Genomic DNA, 15,657 nt, shown 5'->3' with positions numbered 1-15,657 from the left:
GTGTAAATTGGAGAGGTTTGCTTTTACATGCTAAGTGAATCGACTTTCTCCCCTGTCCCTAGCTACAGGCATCCCTGGTATCTAATATTCTTTTTTTCCCCTAGAAGTAACGGGATCATTTAACCATGTGAGCCTCCATCAGCAGTTTATTTATTAAATTTGTATCCTAGCCTTCCTCCCAGAAGGAGCCCAATTTAAAGTGGTACAGGCAAGCACAGATGTGCTGCCTCAGTTGAGCAAGGGCACTTTACTGCTGTTTCATCAGCCAGAATGTCTGCCTTCTATTTTTATTTTACAAAGCCATTGGTCTTACAAAACCATATTATTAGTCACACTGAGAATGTTTACTGTAACAGCAAATCAATTAAGAAAGCTGGAAGAGAGTTTGCTTGTTGAATTTATAAATGCGTTTGTTTGCTGGTGGTCATAATCTAACCAAATTACATGGTGGTTTGCCATCTGCTGACAAATCACTTCAGCCTGCATGGCTGATGTTATCTCCTTGGTTAAATAACTTGATTTGAACTGGAGCATTCAAGGATGCTATTCAGGGAATGGAGTCAGAACATGTGAAAACCCTACCTCTGATAAACTCTGGTAGCTATAATGTAAGTCATGAAAAATGCCTACCTTTTAAAGGGGCACTTTTACCACTTTTGAAATTGTTCCCCTCTTGTTGAATCAACAATTAGCCATTGGGTTTCCATGCCACTGTTCTTAACTGTATATTTTGGAAAGTTGTCTGTTCGCTATGCATTTGGACACTAAGATATAACCAAATTTCTCATGATGGTTTCTTTGATCAAGGAGCAGGTTCTTGTCTATGTTTGGAAACAACTGGATGCCATTTTGAATCAAGATGGTGGCCTGAACCTTTCCAAACTGCACTGATTTTAACCACTGAAAGCTGTGCTCATTTCCTTGCTTCACAGAAATCTCCTGAGCTGGGCATGAGGCTGACAGTGGGATTATAAGGAGAGTTCCACAAGATCAGACCTAAGGGCAGGATCCTGTTTCCCACAACAGCCAACCAGGTGCCCTCAGAAAGCCCACAAAGCAGGGCATGATAGCAATAGCCTCCCTAGCATATGTTTTTCCTCCTAGCATATTACATTCAGACATATGCTGTCCCGGCACATGGATGTTCTACTTGGCTATCATCGTGATTTATTTGTACACCACCTTCCCATAGTACTCTATGTTCAAGGCAGCTCACAACATGAAAAAAGTTACATAATTCAATCAGTTACAAAAGAAAATTCAAATAGTCAAACAATAAGTTAAAGAAAACTCATTAAGAAATATACAATAAATTGAAACAATGCCCTTATAATTCATAGTAACCTTCACAATAGACTACAAAACCATAATCCCAGTAACAGCAAAAATAACTGATGTCCAGAATTAAAGTTTGGTCCAAACAAAGGCCCCTGAACAACACCCTGCAGTCAAGATGGTCTTTGGCATCTTCAGGTAGTAGCACCTTTTATAGCTGCAGTCAGTCCAAGCCTCACACTCCCAGGCCAGGGGGAAAGAGATTGGCAAGGAGAGAGAGGGTCTTGTGGCACTTAAAGTTAAGGCATCACAGACACTAGCCTGTCCTCCACTCATTTCTACCTGCCTTCCAAAGCCATCTGTATGGGTGGCCATGACCACATCTTGCAGTTATGAACCCTATAAGAATGGTGTGAAAAGGTACTTTCTTCAGTCTGGCTGCTTATAGATCAGGTTACAGAAGAGAAAGCAGAGAGTAGGCATGGGCTGCTCTCACAATACAGTGATGCAAGAAGTGGGGTCCCCCAGGATGTGAATTGGGGCCAGTGCTTTTTAACTTGCTCATAAATGACTGGGGGTTAGCAAATGCACACAGTTTGCTGTTGACGCCAAATATTCTAGGGTGGCAAAAACGAAAAGGAATTGTGAAGCGCTTCGAGAAAGTGATCTTCAAAATGGATGGATTTCATTAAAATGGCAAATGTGGTATAAGTATAAAATGTAAAATGAAGTACACTGGGGGGAGAAATTGCTAACTTCACAGGGTCTGAGCTGGTGGAGTGACTGACCAGAAATAAGATCTTGGGAGTCATAGTAGATAGTTCAGTGAAAGTACTAACCCAGCATGTGGGAGCTGTGAAAAAAGATGAATGCTGTGCTGTGAATCCGTAGGAAAGTGATCAACAATTACATTGCCACTTTCATAATGCCATGATACAAATCTATGATATGACAACACTTGGAATACTGTGCATAGTTCAGGGTTGCAGCACCTCCAACATGCAAAGGTGCAGAAATGATCAAAAGGAATGGAGCAACTCTGATATGAGGACAGGTTATTGTTTTATTTTGTTTTTGTTTTTTTAAAAATGAGTAATAGAGGTATATACAATTATGCATGGTGAGGAGGAGAAAGCAAAGAGAGCTCTTCTCCCTCTCCCATAAAATAAGAATTCGGTGAAGCTGAAGGTTGGAAGATTCAGGGGAGGCAAAAGAAAGCACTTCTTCCACAGCACATCATTACACTGTGGAATTAGCTTCTACAAGATGTGGTGCAGGCCACCAATTTAGCTGGCTTTAAAAGGGAATTAGACAATAAAGCTGTCAGTGATACAAGCCAGGATGGCTATATGCTGCACCCAGAATCAGAGGCAGCATCCTTTTGAATATTACTAGCAGCAGGAGAAGGCTATTACACTCCTGTCCAGCTTGTGGGCTTCTCATAGGCTTCTGGTTGGCCGCTGCAAGGAACAGAATGGGTTTTTCTTATGTTATGTATCTCCGCTGTCAGAGGTCGGGTGCCTCTGAATACTAGTTTCTGGAAAGCACAAGTGGAGAGAGTGCCGTTGTGCTGAGGTCATGCTTACGGGCTTCATTGGGGCATCTGGTTGGCCACTGTAAAAACAGGATGCTGGACTAGATGGGCCTTTGCTCTGATCCAGCAAGGTTTTCCTTCTGTCATTATGATGCTATCTTTTCTCTTTCCACACCTTCCCCCGGTTCACCCCTTCCTACAGGGCAGCACCAATGTGACAACCCCACAAACAGATTGCAAATAATTAGAGTGGAAAGATAATGCCAAGATGAGGCTGTTAAACAAGGGACCCTGTTGATAGGAGAGACTCTCTGGGCACTTGTTAAAAATGTAAGAGAAAATAACTTCTGACTTGTTCGGTCGGGTGACCCAAACCATTAAGCAAATGGGGGCTGAGGGAGAAAGACAACATGCTCCTCTCAAAATAACCAGACTTTCAAACTGCATTGACCTCACATTTAAGTTACTCAATTCCTCCTGCATGCATAAATGTCTGTTGTCCCAGGAGTCACCGAAGCATGCAAAGTGAAATTACAACCAAGTGGATTCTCCCGCTTCAGCTGATGTTGTAGAAATTCATTAGGCCTGCTGTAACTGAGGCAGCATTTCCTCCCCCTGCCGCCCTCTGCACATATGGGGATAGATGGAGAGGGCAGAAATAGTACACATGACAGAGTATACAAAGTGCATCTACTTTGTGTTTGAAAGGTATCACAGAGTGACACTGAATACATTTTGGCAGTGAAAAAGCTTAAATGAAAAACAAAAACAAACCCTTACTAACATTTGTATGCTATTTATGATTTGCTAGTAATAATTTATCTAGCATCTCATTCACACATTACACAAGATTTAACTGAATTCTGATTTTAGAGTTTTAACTCATTTATAGTTTCATTTGTAGTGAGTCTCCTGTATACTACTGTAATAAATATATGAAAGCAAAGCCTAAATAGGGAGCTGCAGTCACAGCTATAACAGGTGAAATGATGGCTCCCAAAATGATAGATAATAATAATAGCAATAACAATAATACCTGTATGATAATGAATGATCAGGGATGATGGAAGTTGTAGTTCAAGGCAATTTGGAGGCCCACAGACTCTCCCATCACTGACTGAGGACACCAACCTCTGGGAAATGTCTCTTGCTCAGTTCCTATTAAAATAGATGGCGGTTGTGAAAGAAACAAAATGAGACGAATAAAATGAGATGAAATGATTCCATAAAGGAAGCCACAGACCTGAACTTACAAGATCTGAGCAGGGTGGTTCATGACAGATGCTCTTGGAGGTCGCTGATTCATAGGGTCGCCATAAGTCGTAATCGACTTGAAGGCACATAACAACAACAACATGTGCCTTCAAGTTGATTTTGACTTACAGTGACCCTATGAATCAGCAACCTCCAATAGCATCCTGAACCACCCTGTTCAGATCCTGTAAGTTCAGGTCTGTGGCTTCCTTTATGGAATCAATCCATCTCTGGTTTGGCCTTCCTCATTTTCTACTCCCTTCTGTTTTCCCCAGCACTGTTATTGTCTTTTCTAATTAATCATGTCTTCTCATTATGTGTCCAAAGTATGATTGGTTAATAACTGTGCCAAGGTATATATCACCCTCTCATAAAATGCCAGGATGGTGTACAAAACAATTTTCAAGATGGATGGCTAGTCAAGAAAATTTTAAAATAACTGGATAGGCCTTTTGGCATAATAAAAAAGTCTTGAATTGAAAGTCAGAAGTGAGGATGCCTGCCAAATCTCTGCTGGGAGAGTGTTCCACAGCATGGGACTGGCAATGCTCAATGCCCCACTTCTTGCTGAGGCCAGTCAGGGCTCTGGAAACCGGGTGAAAACAAATAGTGCTCTTCTGAACGATCTCAGTTATGGAACTAGAATATAAGGGCTCAGGCAGTCTTTAAGGTGTCCTGGAACTTATGTGCATATAGAATGTGGGGCCTTTTGCATTCACCCTCCCATTGAACATATTCCTGTGTTCTTATTGAACCTAGGGTCTTTTGCATGCACATACCATGGAGACACAGCCCTTTTCACAGAGTCGTGGCTCTTCACTAAATGGTTCATACACAAACACACAATCCTCACCAACTGGCCATGAAGATATTTGATTTAGCTGGAAAAGGTGTCTTTTAAAGGCCCCAAAATGCAACAAGAATCTCATTTAAACTGCCATCCTCTCCTATAATTTTAAATTTCACTTGGAGATAAATATGTTTACTTGCGGCACTGTTCTGATGCCCCGGGTATTTCTAGAGATGTGCCTGTGGAAAGCTGTAGGGCACCCCTCACATTTCCTGCCCAACAAAATCCCTTAGCAAGTCCTTTTGAAAATACATGGGGAGGGGAATAAAGGGAAAACATGAAACCCCCTCCCTCTTTTCAACAGCCAGATATGGCATTTGATCTCCCATCTCCTATTAGCTAGGTTGGGGAAGTTAATTTTTCCAGGTGGCAGGTGAAACCATTTCATGCTTTTCAAGTAGCAAATTAATGGGAGCTCTGAGGCAGAAGGTGTGTCTGGAAAGTAATGAGTATAATGCAATTTAGAACAGAAAAAGAGAGTGTAATGAGAATCAGTGCATTCGGTTTCTCTACTCCTAATGCAATGCCCACCTTTCCCCTATCATAAGCAAGAACAGATTTGCACAGCTAAATCCCCTCTATGAAAAGGGCAGGGACCTCACACTCAGAGAGATGGAGGAGGGCCTTGGCTTAATTTCATGTGGGCATCAAGGAGAGGAAAATGGACGGAAAGGGGGTAGAAGAAAGAGAAAAAAATGGTGCCCTGTCCTTGTGGCCCATTAAGAGGAAGGGCTGTAGCTCACTGGCAGAGAGAGCCTTTCAATGCAGAAGGTCCCAGTTTCAGTCTCCAGCATCTCCAGGTAGAGCTGGGAATGTCCCCTGCCTGAAACCCTGGAGAGCTGCTGCCAGTCAGTGGAGACAATATTGAGCTAGGTGGACTAACGTTCTGACTTCCAATAAGGCAGCATCCTATGCTCCACTTTGGGTTGGAGACCCTCTTACTTTGGCCTCCAGCCCCACCCACCACTGGCTCTGGCCTTATCCACCACCAGCACATGGATCCTGACACTGAAAAGGTTCCTCAGCTCTTTGAGATGAACCCTCCTCAGATACCTTTGCCCTGTGAAGGCCTGCTTCATCGAAAGCCAGCCCCAAGGCCATTGTGTGCTGACACCTGTGTTGGAAGGGCCAGAGCTCAGGGGAAGAGCATTTTCCTTGAATGTAGAAGGTCCCAGGTTCAATCCCTAGCACCTCCAGGTAGGGCTAGGAGAGACTCCCTGTCTAAAACCCTGGAGAGCCACTGTACCAGTTAGAATAGACACCACTTAACTAGATGAGCCAGCGGGCCTGACAGCTTCCTGTGTTCCTGAGTGGAACAAATAATTCAGAAGCAAACAAGTGGTCTAACACAGGCAAGGGTCATGAACCAAGGCAAGCAAACAGTAGCTGGGAACAATTTAGGCAACAAGTTGCTCAGCTTGCTCTGAGGTCGGGGCGTGACCAGAGACTGGTCATTGTGATCAGCTGACTAAATCCTCAGACAGGACTAGCACTGCAGCCAAGATGGTGCCCTTGAGGTAGAGAGTTCAAGTCTGATGAGCTTGCATTGGAAAGAGTCCCACCATTTCCTTGTTAGGACCAACTCATGCCCAGAACAGACAAGGCTTCTTTCTTGCAGAAGGACCTCATTCCCAGGTCCAACACATATAGGGACTTGGGAGCCAATGAACCTTGGGAGACACCCTGAAACCACTACGCTGGAAGATGCCCAACACATGAAGTCTGTAGAGTTGGTAGATCTGATGCACTTCAACTGATCACCTATCAGAATCTCCATCTGCAGTGGAGGCAATGATAAGTCAAAGCTAGAGACAGGTCCAAAAGATGCAGTGCACATCTGAGAACATAAAGCCTTTGGGCTTGGAGCTCCACTCAGAACCATGAACTAAAGCATTCTTCAGACAAGGGTCCCAATTATACTTGAGAGAGGAACAAAGCAGCAAGTCCAACTTCAAAGTCTTCCATTGCTTGCCTGGCTGTTGTAATGCAATAATTTTTCTGCTTAGCCCCTAGTCTTGTGCTTCAGGTCTGACTCCTTGGCTGGCTGCTTCAGTAAACCTGTTCCTTGCCTTGCTGGCCTAGCAACTTGGCCTTGCCAATGAGATGAAGAATCCAAGTCACACAGCTGTGGTAACAGCACAAATACAAATTTAGATCAAGCAAGTTTTGCATATATGGCAAGGAAAGAAAGAACAAATTGAAGACAGACACAATTTAAGGCCGTAAATTCACAATATCCAAAAACTAAATGTCATTCAACTAGAAAAGGTGGCACTGTGCAGAAGGGGAACAAAACTCAGAAAGCAAATCCAATTTATTTACACTTCCTTGAGGAAATGAATAAGCCACCTTTAGTGGTAGTCTGTTTATTAAACCATTATGTTTTCAAAGCTGCTGAAGAAAATATGATCTGAAACACAAGAGGCAGAAAGAAGTGTCTCAAGTGTTAATGCTAAACCCAGTTGCTTATTAAAAATAATTGTTGCCTATTTTATATTGCCATAATGCCCCCCAAATCAACCTCACTTGATTTCCTTTTGCCATATAAACAGAGACAAAGAAGAAACGTGCACCACCATAGATGCTCAAGGTCTGCAGCAGTCATCAGGGAAGTTGTCACAGTTGAGATCTGCGAGCTTTCGGTTAACAATTAGGTTTCTCATAGGAATGTGTCATGTTCTCTGGGCACAATCCTTTATCCAGCTCAGATGCAGACTCTAAGGAAGAGGAGGTATCGCCTATGAAGCCTCCCCAGACAAATTCTCAGATCATCTAGGCCAGAGGATGTGGCCTTACCAGACTCCTTCAGCTTAGTGTACACACTTCCAATTAACCCCTCACCTCCTTCATGCTAGAGGAGCCAGCAACTGCAGAATAGGACAATATCCCTTCAAAAGAACAGACAGCTCCTAAGAGTGGGTGGGGCTAATAGGAGGTTCAGGCCAGCCAACCTTCATAAGGCCTTAGAAGGCTTCCATGTACTGCTCTGGCCTTGTTTAAAGTCAAGCAGAAGAAGTGTACTGCTGAAGCAGCAACTCTCCCTGAGTGAATTCTGGAAAGCGTTGGCTGCTATGAGCTCTCCAGAGTGCTGACTTGCCTTGCCATGACCTTGCTCTTTGGTATGTAGCCTCTGTCCTATCAGTGAGTGTCCTGGTGGCAACCTGGACGAAGACAGAGCAAAGGGGATGATTTCCATAAGTGAAAGAAGTTGCTCAATCTATCCAAGGCAGCATATTCCAAATTCCATAATTCAAACTTCCTATAGCTCACTTTGCTGCGGCATATTTTTGTATCCTGGATTTTTTTTTTTTTTTTTAGTATGTCCATATCTAAGCTGTAAATAATTTTATATGCAAGGAAGCAGACTGCTCAGTAATTGCGGTTTTACGTACTGTACTTCTGCAAGGTGTTTCAACCATAGTGAATCCGTAAACTAAAAAGGAATTTTAAAATGCTTTATACGTACACATCAATAGCCTCAGCCTGTTAACCAACTATGCCGTAATTAGTTCCAAGAGATGCTAGGTTCGTTATTATGCATTGTTTTTGTTCCAAAACATTTACACAGCACAATCAATGAACATGGTGCTTTAGAAAGTAACAGCCTTGCTTTGGGTAGGGTTAGATGAATCTGTCCATTTTGGTTTCACATTTTTCCAATCTTATGTTCGGGTTGCCATAGTTTCACAGAAATGTGAGGATTTTAGTGCAGATTTTCTTCTAAAATATGCATTTTTGCAAGCAATTTTCCTGAATACAATGATTTTTATATGTTATTTTCACTAATACATGCATTTCTGTGCATATTTTCCCCTAATATACACATATTTGTACAAACATTCTGGTTGGAGAATTCATCACAAAATCAAGAGTGAATGCCTAAAGACAGCAACGGGCTTATAGATTTGGGAAATGTGAAGTAGGTAGGTGCACATGAAATGTTTACCCTATTCCTAGCTTTGGGAGATGGGCCCAATGTGTGTGGCAGCTGTGAAAAAATATATGAATTCCATACTAGGGCTCATTGGGAAAGAGATCAAAAATAAAACAAATATTATAATGCCTTTATACAAATCTGTGCTGTGAGTGGGGAAGGGCCATAGCTCAGCGGCAGAGCATCTGCCTTGCATGCAGAAGTTCTCTGATTCAATCCTCAGCATCTCCAGGTAGGGCTGGGAGTGTCCCCTGCCTCAAACCCTGGAAAGCTGCTTGCAGTCAGTGTAGACAACACTGCTAGATGGACTTCCTATGTTCCTCTGACTACACTTGGAATGCTGTATTGAGTTCTGGTTGATGCCCCTCAAAAAGGATATTGTACAGCCAGAAAACAGCAAGCAAGCAAGGTAATCAGGGGGCTACAACATCTTGGTAAGGGATATGCATAATTTTGGGCCTTTCTGATTCTTTGATCCATCTCAGTGAACCAAAGTTTGGAAGTCTAAGAGTTGCAAAGAATCCTGGGAAACAGCCCTTCTGTGGAATTGTGAGCTGCCTGTAATTGTCAGGAGTCAAGTCATCCTGACTCTCACAGGAAGAATCCTAAAATCCTGAGTTTCAGCATCACTACAGGAAAGATGCTTCTGATAAACAATGGGGCCAACTGGACAAAGACTGTGATATTCTCTGACTTCTAAGGGATAAGAGATCAATCACCCCAAGATGGGAATTTATAGTAGCATTCCTCAGGAGACACAAGTCTTATCAGAAAACGCATCTGGTAAAGCCAGAACTCCTATTGGCAATTCCAGTTTTTTCCATTGTTCCTTACTTGTCACATCCGCATTCCCCCTCCCAATTTACATTCAGTCCAATAGGGGCACAAAGTGTATTTAAACCTAAGATTTTCGAGGGGTCAAAAGCACCTTACTTGGGGGATCAATGGCTGCCTTACTCTACACAATGCAACCAAATAATGTGACTCACCCAAATAATACTTTTTTTTAGCTTCTAGACTGCCTACGTCTCTAATTCCATTGCCTCTTAGGCCTCAGCCTGCCTCACAAAACTACTTTTCTCCCCTCAGGCCTATATAAAGGTTTAATCCCAGACAAACTGACAACTTTCCATGCCCTCAGCAAACTGGACAACAACCATTCTTTGTTTTCTGTCTAGCAGGGAATGTTAATGAACATTCCATCCCATCAGATTTAGAGGCTTCACCATTCCAAGCACAATACAATGTAGACAGACAGCAGCATGACAAAGCCCAAGAAGACTGATGTGATTTCATCCCAAATACACAATACGTACACTGACAGAACACAGAGGAAGAGTTGCACATATAGACACATATTGGGTCCATAAAGGAAACGGAAGCTACAAGTTTGAGTTAATTACTTCCCCATCTTCAGTCCTTTAAGATTGTATCATTCCTTGCCATCCCTAATACCCCAAGTCATTAAGCTTTATCTGTAGGGACAGCCCTGCCTTCAAGATGCCTCTCCCTTGCAAATGGTCTGATGTTTATTCAATAGACACAGCTGCTATTTCAAGATTGCAAAGCCGCAGCTATGACAAAGAGAAAGCAAAGAAGTAATGCGCATGTGCAGCCCTCCAAGCCCCCAAAACACAGATAACAAATTAAATGATCATGGCAAATGCAACATTTCTAACGTTGCTTTGTCGATTGGTCTCCCTAATCAGAGCTGGAAACTAATCCACATCTCTCAGTCATGCATGCTGTGAAAATAAGGCGCTAATTGGTTCACTTGGCAGATTTACAGGTGGTGAAACTTGATTGAATGGAGTTCCTCTCCCCCTCTCTCCTAGGAAGTGTTGCTGGGCTGGAACCGCGGCAGCAATACTGCAGTGCAGCACAGTGGGTGTATATAGACCGCTGATTGAGTGCAGCTTTGGACATTGCCTTGCCATGCATGAGCAGGAAGCTCAGAATCCCTGCATTTCATATTCCTGCCCCCAACAATGTCACACTGGAAAGACAACTTTTCTTCACCCCCCCCCCACTGCCCTGTCTGGGAGATATTCTACCTTCTTACAGGGCAGCAGCTCACTCTAAACAGTGTGTGTGTGTGGTATTTCCAGTGCAACGCTACCACCCAAAAAGAGGATGCACTTTTCCTCACCTGCCTCCTGGTTTTTTTGTTTTTGTTTTAAATTACCTTTAACTCTCTTGAAGATTTTTCTCCATCTCCCACTTGCGTCTCTTGCCTTCCTGGCCCGCCAAAGAACCAGATTTTTCTATGATATAAGCCTAGCTTTCCTAAATATGCTTTTGTTGCATATCCATGAACACATATGCAAATTACTGTATTTATCGTCATTACACTGTTATGTGTATAGTTTAACAACAGATATAGGACAATTGCATGTTAGGAGTCAAGGCGGCGTGTAATCCCCCTCCCGCCAGTTCCATATAATGTGGATTCATAAATGTTGAACAAGTTTGTAGAACGGTTAAGTCCCCATTTAACTAACACCAGCAGGTCATCTTAACATCACAGCACAGTGAATTACATAAGGCAACAGTTTTATCACTGAGTACCTTTTGTTACAAAATGAGAAGCAAAAGTTCACATGGATCCTTTTTTTTTATGATGATGAAAAAGCAGCATTTATATTGTGCTTTAGAAAGTATAGGATGTTTCACAGAGGTTAACTTACAGCCTGTAGAACAAACCTGTGATGTCGTTCACTGTACCAATCCCCATACTGTAATTAAGATACTGAGGCTGAGATGGGATGCTTGCCTAAGGTCATGTAGGGAGATCACAGGAGAGGCAACAGGGACTGCCTTGTCCATAACACGGTCTCTTAGTCAGAGTGTTCCACTAACTCTTTGTCACGACCCAGACTACCAACAGTCACTTGAATCTGCAAGGATGAGCGCCCTTTCCCTCCCCAAGGGATGCATGCCTAACTGGCCCACCACGGCAGCATAGCAGCATTCCTGATAACAGATAATGGAGTGTCAGGCTCCAGGCAAAAAGCTGCCCTATTAAAAATCTTTATCCGCCAGCAAGGGGGCAGGGCCTGGGACAGTTGCCTGAATTCATGAACTACACAAAGGCTCAGCTAACCCCCACCACTTGGTCTGAGCACTCTTGGAGGCTGTAACCTTTTAGTGCATACTATCATCGTCTCATCCTTTGACTGTTTATTTCAGATAGTGACCTAACCTGCTCCTCCAGACTGGCAGGGGCTAATCCTTGCTAGCACAGGACACTATCTTTTTTCAAAAACATTGTATGTTGCATTGGAGATGAAGGCATATAGTTTCATGTTCATTTCATTGAGCTTTTTTATCTGTACAATTTTCTTGATATATGTCTGTTATACTCTACAGGGTGAAATGATAAATCCATATTTATTTCGCTCATTATATCCAATTCTTGTTTTGCCCTACGGCATTACAACTTACATGTGAATAATTTGCAGATATACAATTCATCATCTCTGACATAAACCATAAACAGCAAGAGGCCAATATGACCAAATGAGGGCCACCATAAATATTTAACAAGACAAACAGCATCGTCTGACAAATGCATCAATTTGTACAAAATAGCAACCTGTAAAATATTAAACACTAGCTATGAAAAAATTAAAGCTTCTAAAACTGGCAGACATTCGCTTGGAGTTAGGTAATGTGGCACCGTATACAAATTAACATGTTCTGAAGTGTGAGAAGCAAATCATTTGCAGTGTGTATGTGCACCACCACAATGCATAAAAATCAATAGTCATAAGTTTAGCGGGGATGTCACCAACACCCTCTCCAAGATACAAACTCTATCTACTGTGATGTTTACACAGATCCAAACGTTGAGTGGGAAGAGAAAGAAAGGTACACCAACCTTTGTTTGAGACACGCAATTGTGGCAATCTCAAAGACAAGACAATCAAAATTCTGTTTGCAGTTTTAGCCTACCAGGTTTCTTGGTAGCAAGATTCCGCACATTCTGGGCACATACCTCGTTCCCTCTCAACCCATGTAGCACAGCAATGTCAGTGGTCAGGGCTGATGGGAGTTGTAGCCCAACAACACTTGGAGCCACAAGTTCCAGTCGGGATGCAACTGCATTATTCAAACACTCCCAGGGCAAAGATGCAACAGAATCACCTGCCCACGGAAGGGGTTGCCACTGATGTCCCTGTGCAAGTCAGTGATCTGGCCTTGCCTCCTTCCAATGAGGAAGCATGACCTGAGCAGGCGGAATCCTTTGCAGGTGGATCATTCCTGCTCTTGCATGTGTTAGTATTGGCGCTGATGAGTTAAAAGTTGAACTTTCCCTTCAAAATTGGGGTGGAGTAGCTTACCATCAAAGGAATGCTGGCATAGGGGTCTCTGTCTATCGGTGACAGTTTGCTGCTGTTAATGGGGGATTCAAGGGGAAATGATAGGCACCAAGAGATGCTCTATTACTGCCACATGTGCGAAAATCAAAATTCCCCACCTGCAAATGTTGCAATGTATTTGTGGGACCCATTTTCATTCAGCACTAACCTGGGGAGCAAGTGTCCTTGCAGTGTTACTTCAGGGGAAAAAAAGCACTGCACTTATCAGAAATATAGAGAAGATTTCTCTATTATCATTTTATCAGTATCATGTAACATTTCCAAAGCACCTAAAAATGCGCTCCCCAACTTAGAATGCTGGTAGTGCTTCAACACAGGGCGTCTCCTCAGCTGCTACCCATCTGCAGAAGTGGAACCAGTCTGCATTTAGACTTCCTGATGAAATGAAGGCTCAGCTCTTCACTTGTATAAACACGAGACAAGACAGGCTTTACCCAACAGTGATTATCCCCTTCGAAGTGCTGGCAAACACAGGCACCCAAGCTTACTTTCTCTATATGATTATGGATCATTGTGCTTGATACATTTTGGTTCAATGCTGGTTCACTTTAAACACAATGAGGAATAGGGGTCAGAGAGATAAGGAGCCACTCCATGTTGCTCACAATATAGTTAAGTCCTGAAAGTTTCTGATGAAAGTCAAGCAGCAGTATGGAAAAAAACTGAGAGCTGCAATTTTGGCAGAAACTTTTCAGACTCAAATTGTTTTATATCCACTCATAAATAAACTGATTGTGCACAGCAGGCTCACCTTTGGAGAATGGACATTTCCATCAACAAGAGTACTTCCAGTTCATGCAGTTTGGCCACCTACCTTCTGGCTGGTATTGTGCTATAATGGTCACAGTCTGGCCCGCCCCTTTGAGTGCTGCAGCAGCCTGTTCATGTGTAGCACCACGAAGATCGATTCCATTCACCTGCAAGGGAAAGAGGAGATACAAAGCAATATGAGTGCATTTCAGAAGACCTGGAGACCTGGTGGAATGGAGAAAACCAGTGGGATACGGTTATCCCTGGATATAAACTATATCGGAAGGACAGGGAAGGACGTATTGGTGGCGGAGTCGCTCTATACGTGAAAGAAGGCATGGAATCCAGCAAGCTCAAAACCCCCAAAGAGGCAGACTCCTCCACAGAATCGTTGTGGGTGGTGATACCATGCCCCAGGAGGGACTTAATACTGGGAACGATCTATCGTCCCCCTGATCAAAATGCTCAGGGAGACCTTGAGATGAGATATGAAATTGAGGAAGCATCCAAACTAGGAAATGTGGTAGTAATGGGTGACTTCAACTACCCGGACATAGACTGGCTGCATATGTGTTCCAGTCATGACAAAGAAGCAAAGTTTCTAGATATTCTAAATGACTATTCCCTAGACCAGTTGGTCATGGAACCGACCAGAGGGACGGCAACCCTGGACTTAATCCTCAGTGGGGACCGGGACCTGGTGCGAGATGTAAGTGTTGTTGAACCGATTGGGAGCAGTGACCACAGTGCTATTAAATTAAACATACATGTCAATGGCCAATTGCCAAGAAAATCCAACACGGTCACATTTGACTTCAAAAGAGGAAACTTCACAAAAATGAGGGGAATGGTAAAAAGAAAGCTGAAAAACAAAGTCCAGAGGGCCACATCACTCGAAAATGCTTGGAAGTTGTTTAAAAACACTATATTAGAAGCTCAACTGGAGTGCATACCGCAGATCAGAAAAGGTACCGCCAGGGCCAAGAAGATGCCAGCATGGTTAACGAGCAAAGTCAAGGAAGCTCTTAGAGGCAAAAAGTCTTCCTTCAGAAAATGGAAGTCTTGTCCAAATGAAGAAAATAAAAAAGAACACAAACTCTGGCAAAAGAAATGCAAGACAATAAGGGATGCTAAAAAAGAATTTGAGGAGCACATTGCTAAGAACATAAAAACCAACAACAAAAAAATATATAAATACATTCAAAGCAGGAGACCATCTAGGGAGGCGATTGGACCCTTGGATGATAAGGGAGTCAAAGGTGTACTAAAGAACGATAAGGAGATTGCAGAGAAGCTAAATGAATTCTTTGCATCTGTCTTCACAGTGGAAGATATAGGGCAGATCCCTGAACCTGAACTAACATTTGCAGGAAGGGATTCTGAGGAACTGAGACAAATAGTGGTAACGAGAGAGGAAGTTCTAGGCTTAATGGACAATATAAAAACTGACAAATCACCGGGCCCGGATGGCATCCACCTGAGAGTTCTCAAAGAACTCAAAGGTGAAATTGCTGATCTGCTAACTAAAATATGTAACTTGTCCCTCGGGTCCTCCTCCGTGCCTGAGGACTGGAAAGTGGCAAATATAACGCCAATCTTCAAAAAGGGATCCAGAGGGGATCCCAGAAATTACAGGCCAGTTAACTTCTGTCCCTGGAAAACTGGTAGAAAGTATTAT

General features: G+C 42.9%; 1 protein-coding gene across 12 annotated transcripts in view; it reads right to left on the bottom strand.

Annotated features, from left to right (window-relative positions):
- Positions 1 to 15,657, bottom strand: part of DLG2 (discs large MAGUK scaffold protein 2) — a 1,398,326-nt gene that overhangs the window by 247,212 nt on the left and 1,135,457 nt on the right. For 11 of the 12 annotated variants that reach the window (XM_061628927.1, XM_061628928.1, XM_061628929.1 and 8 more), the window contains one exon: positions 14,044 to 14,146. In XM_061628927.1, coding sequence (XP_061484911.1) covers positions 14,044 to 14,146 — 103 coding nt within the window. The other variant, XM_061628940.1, reaches the window with a different exon arrangement.

Source organism: Rhineura floridana, chromosome 5 (assembly GCF_030035675.1).
Source record: "Rhineura floridana isolate rRhiFlo1 chromosome 5, rRhiFlo1.hap2, whole genome shotgun sequence".
Classification (NCBI taxonomy): Eukaryota; Metazoa; Chordata; class Lepidosauria; order Squamata; family Rhineuridae; genus Rhineura; species Rhineura floridana.
This window is presented reverse-complemented; position numbering and strand designations above follow the sequence as displayed.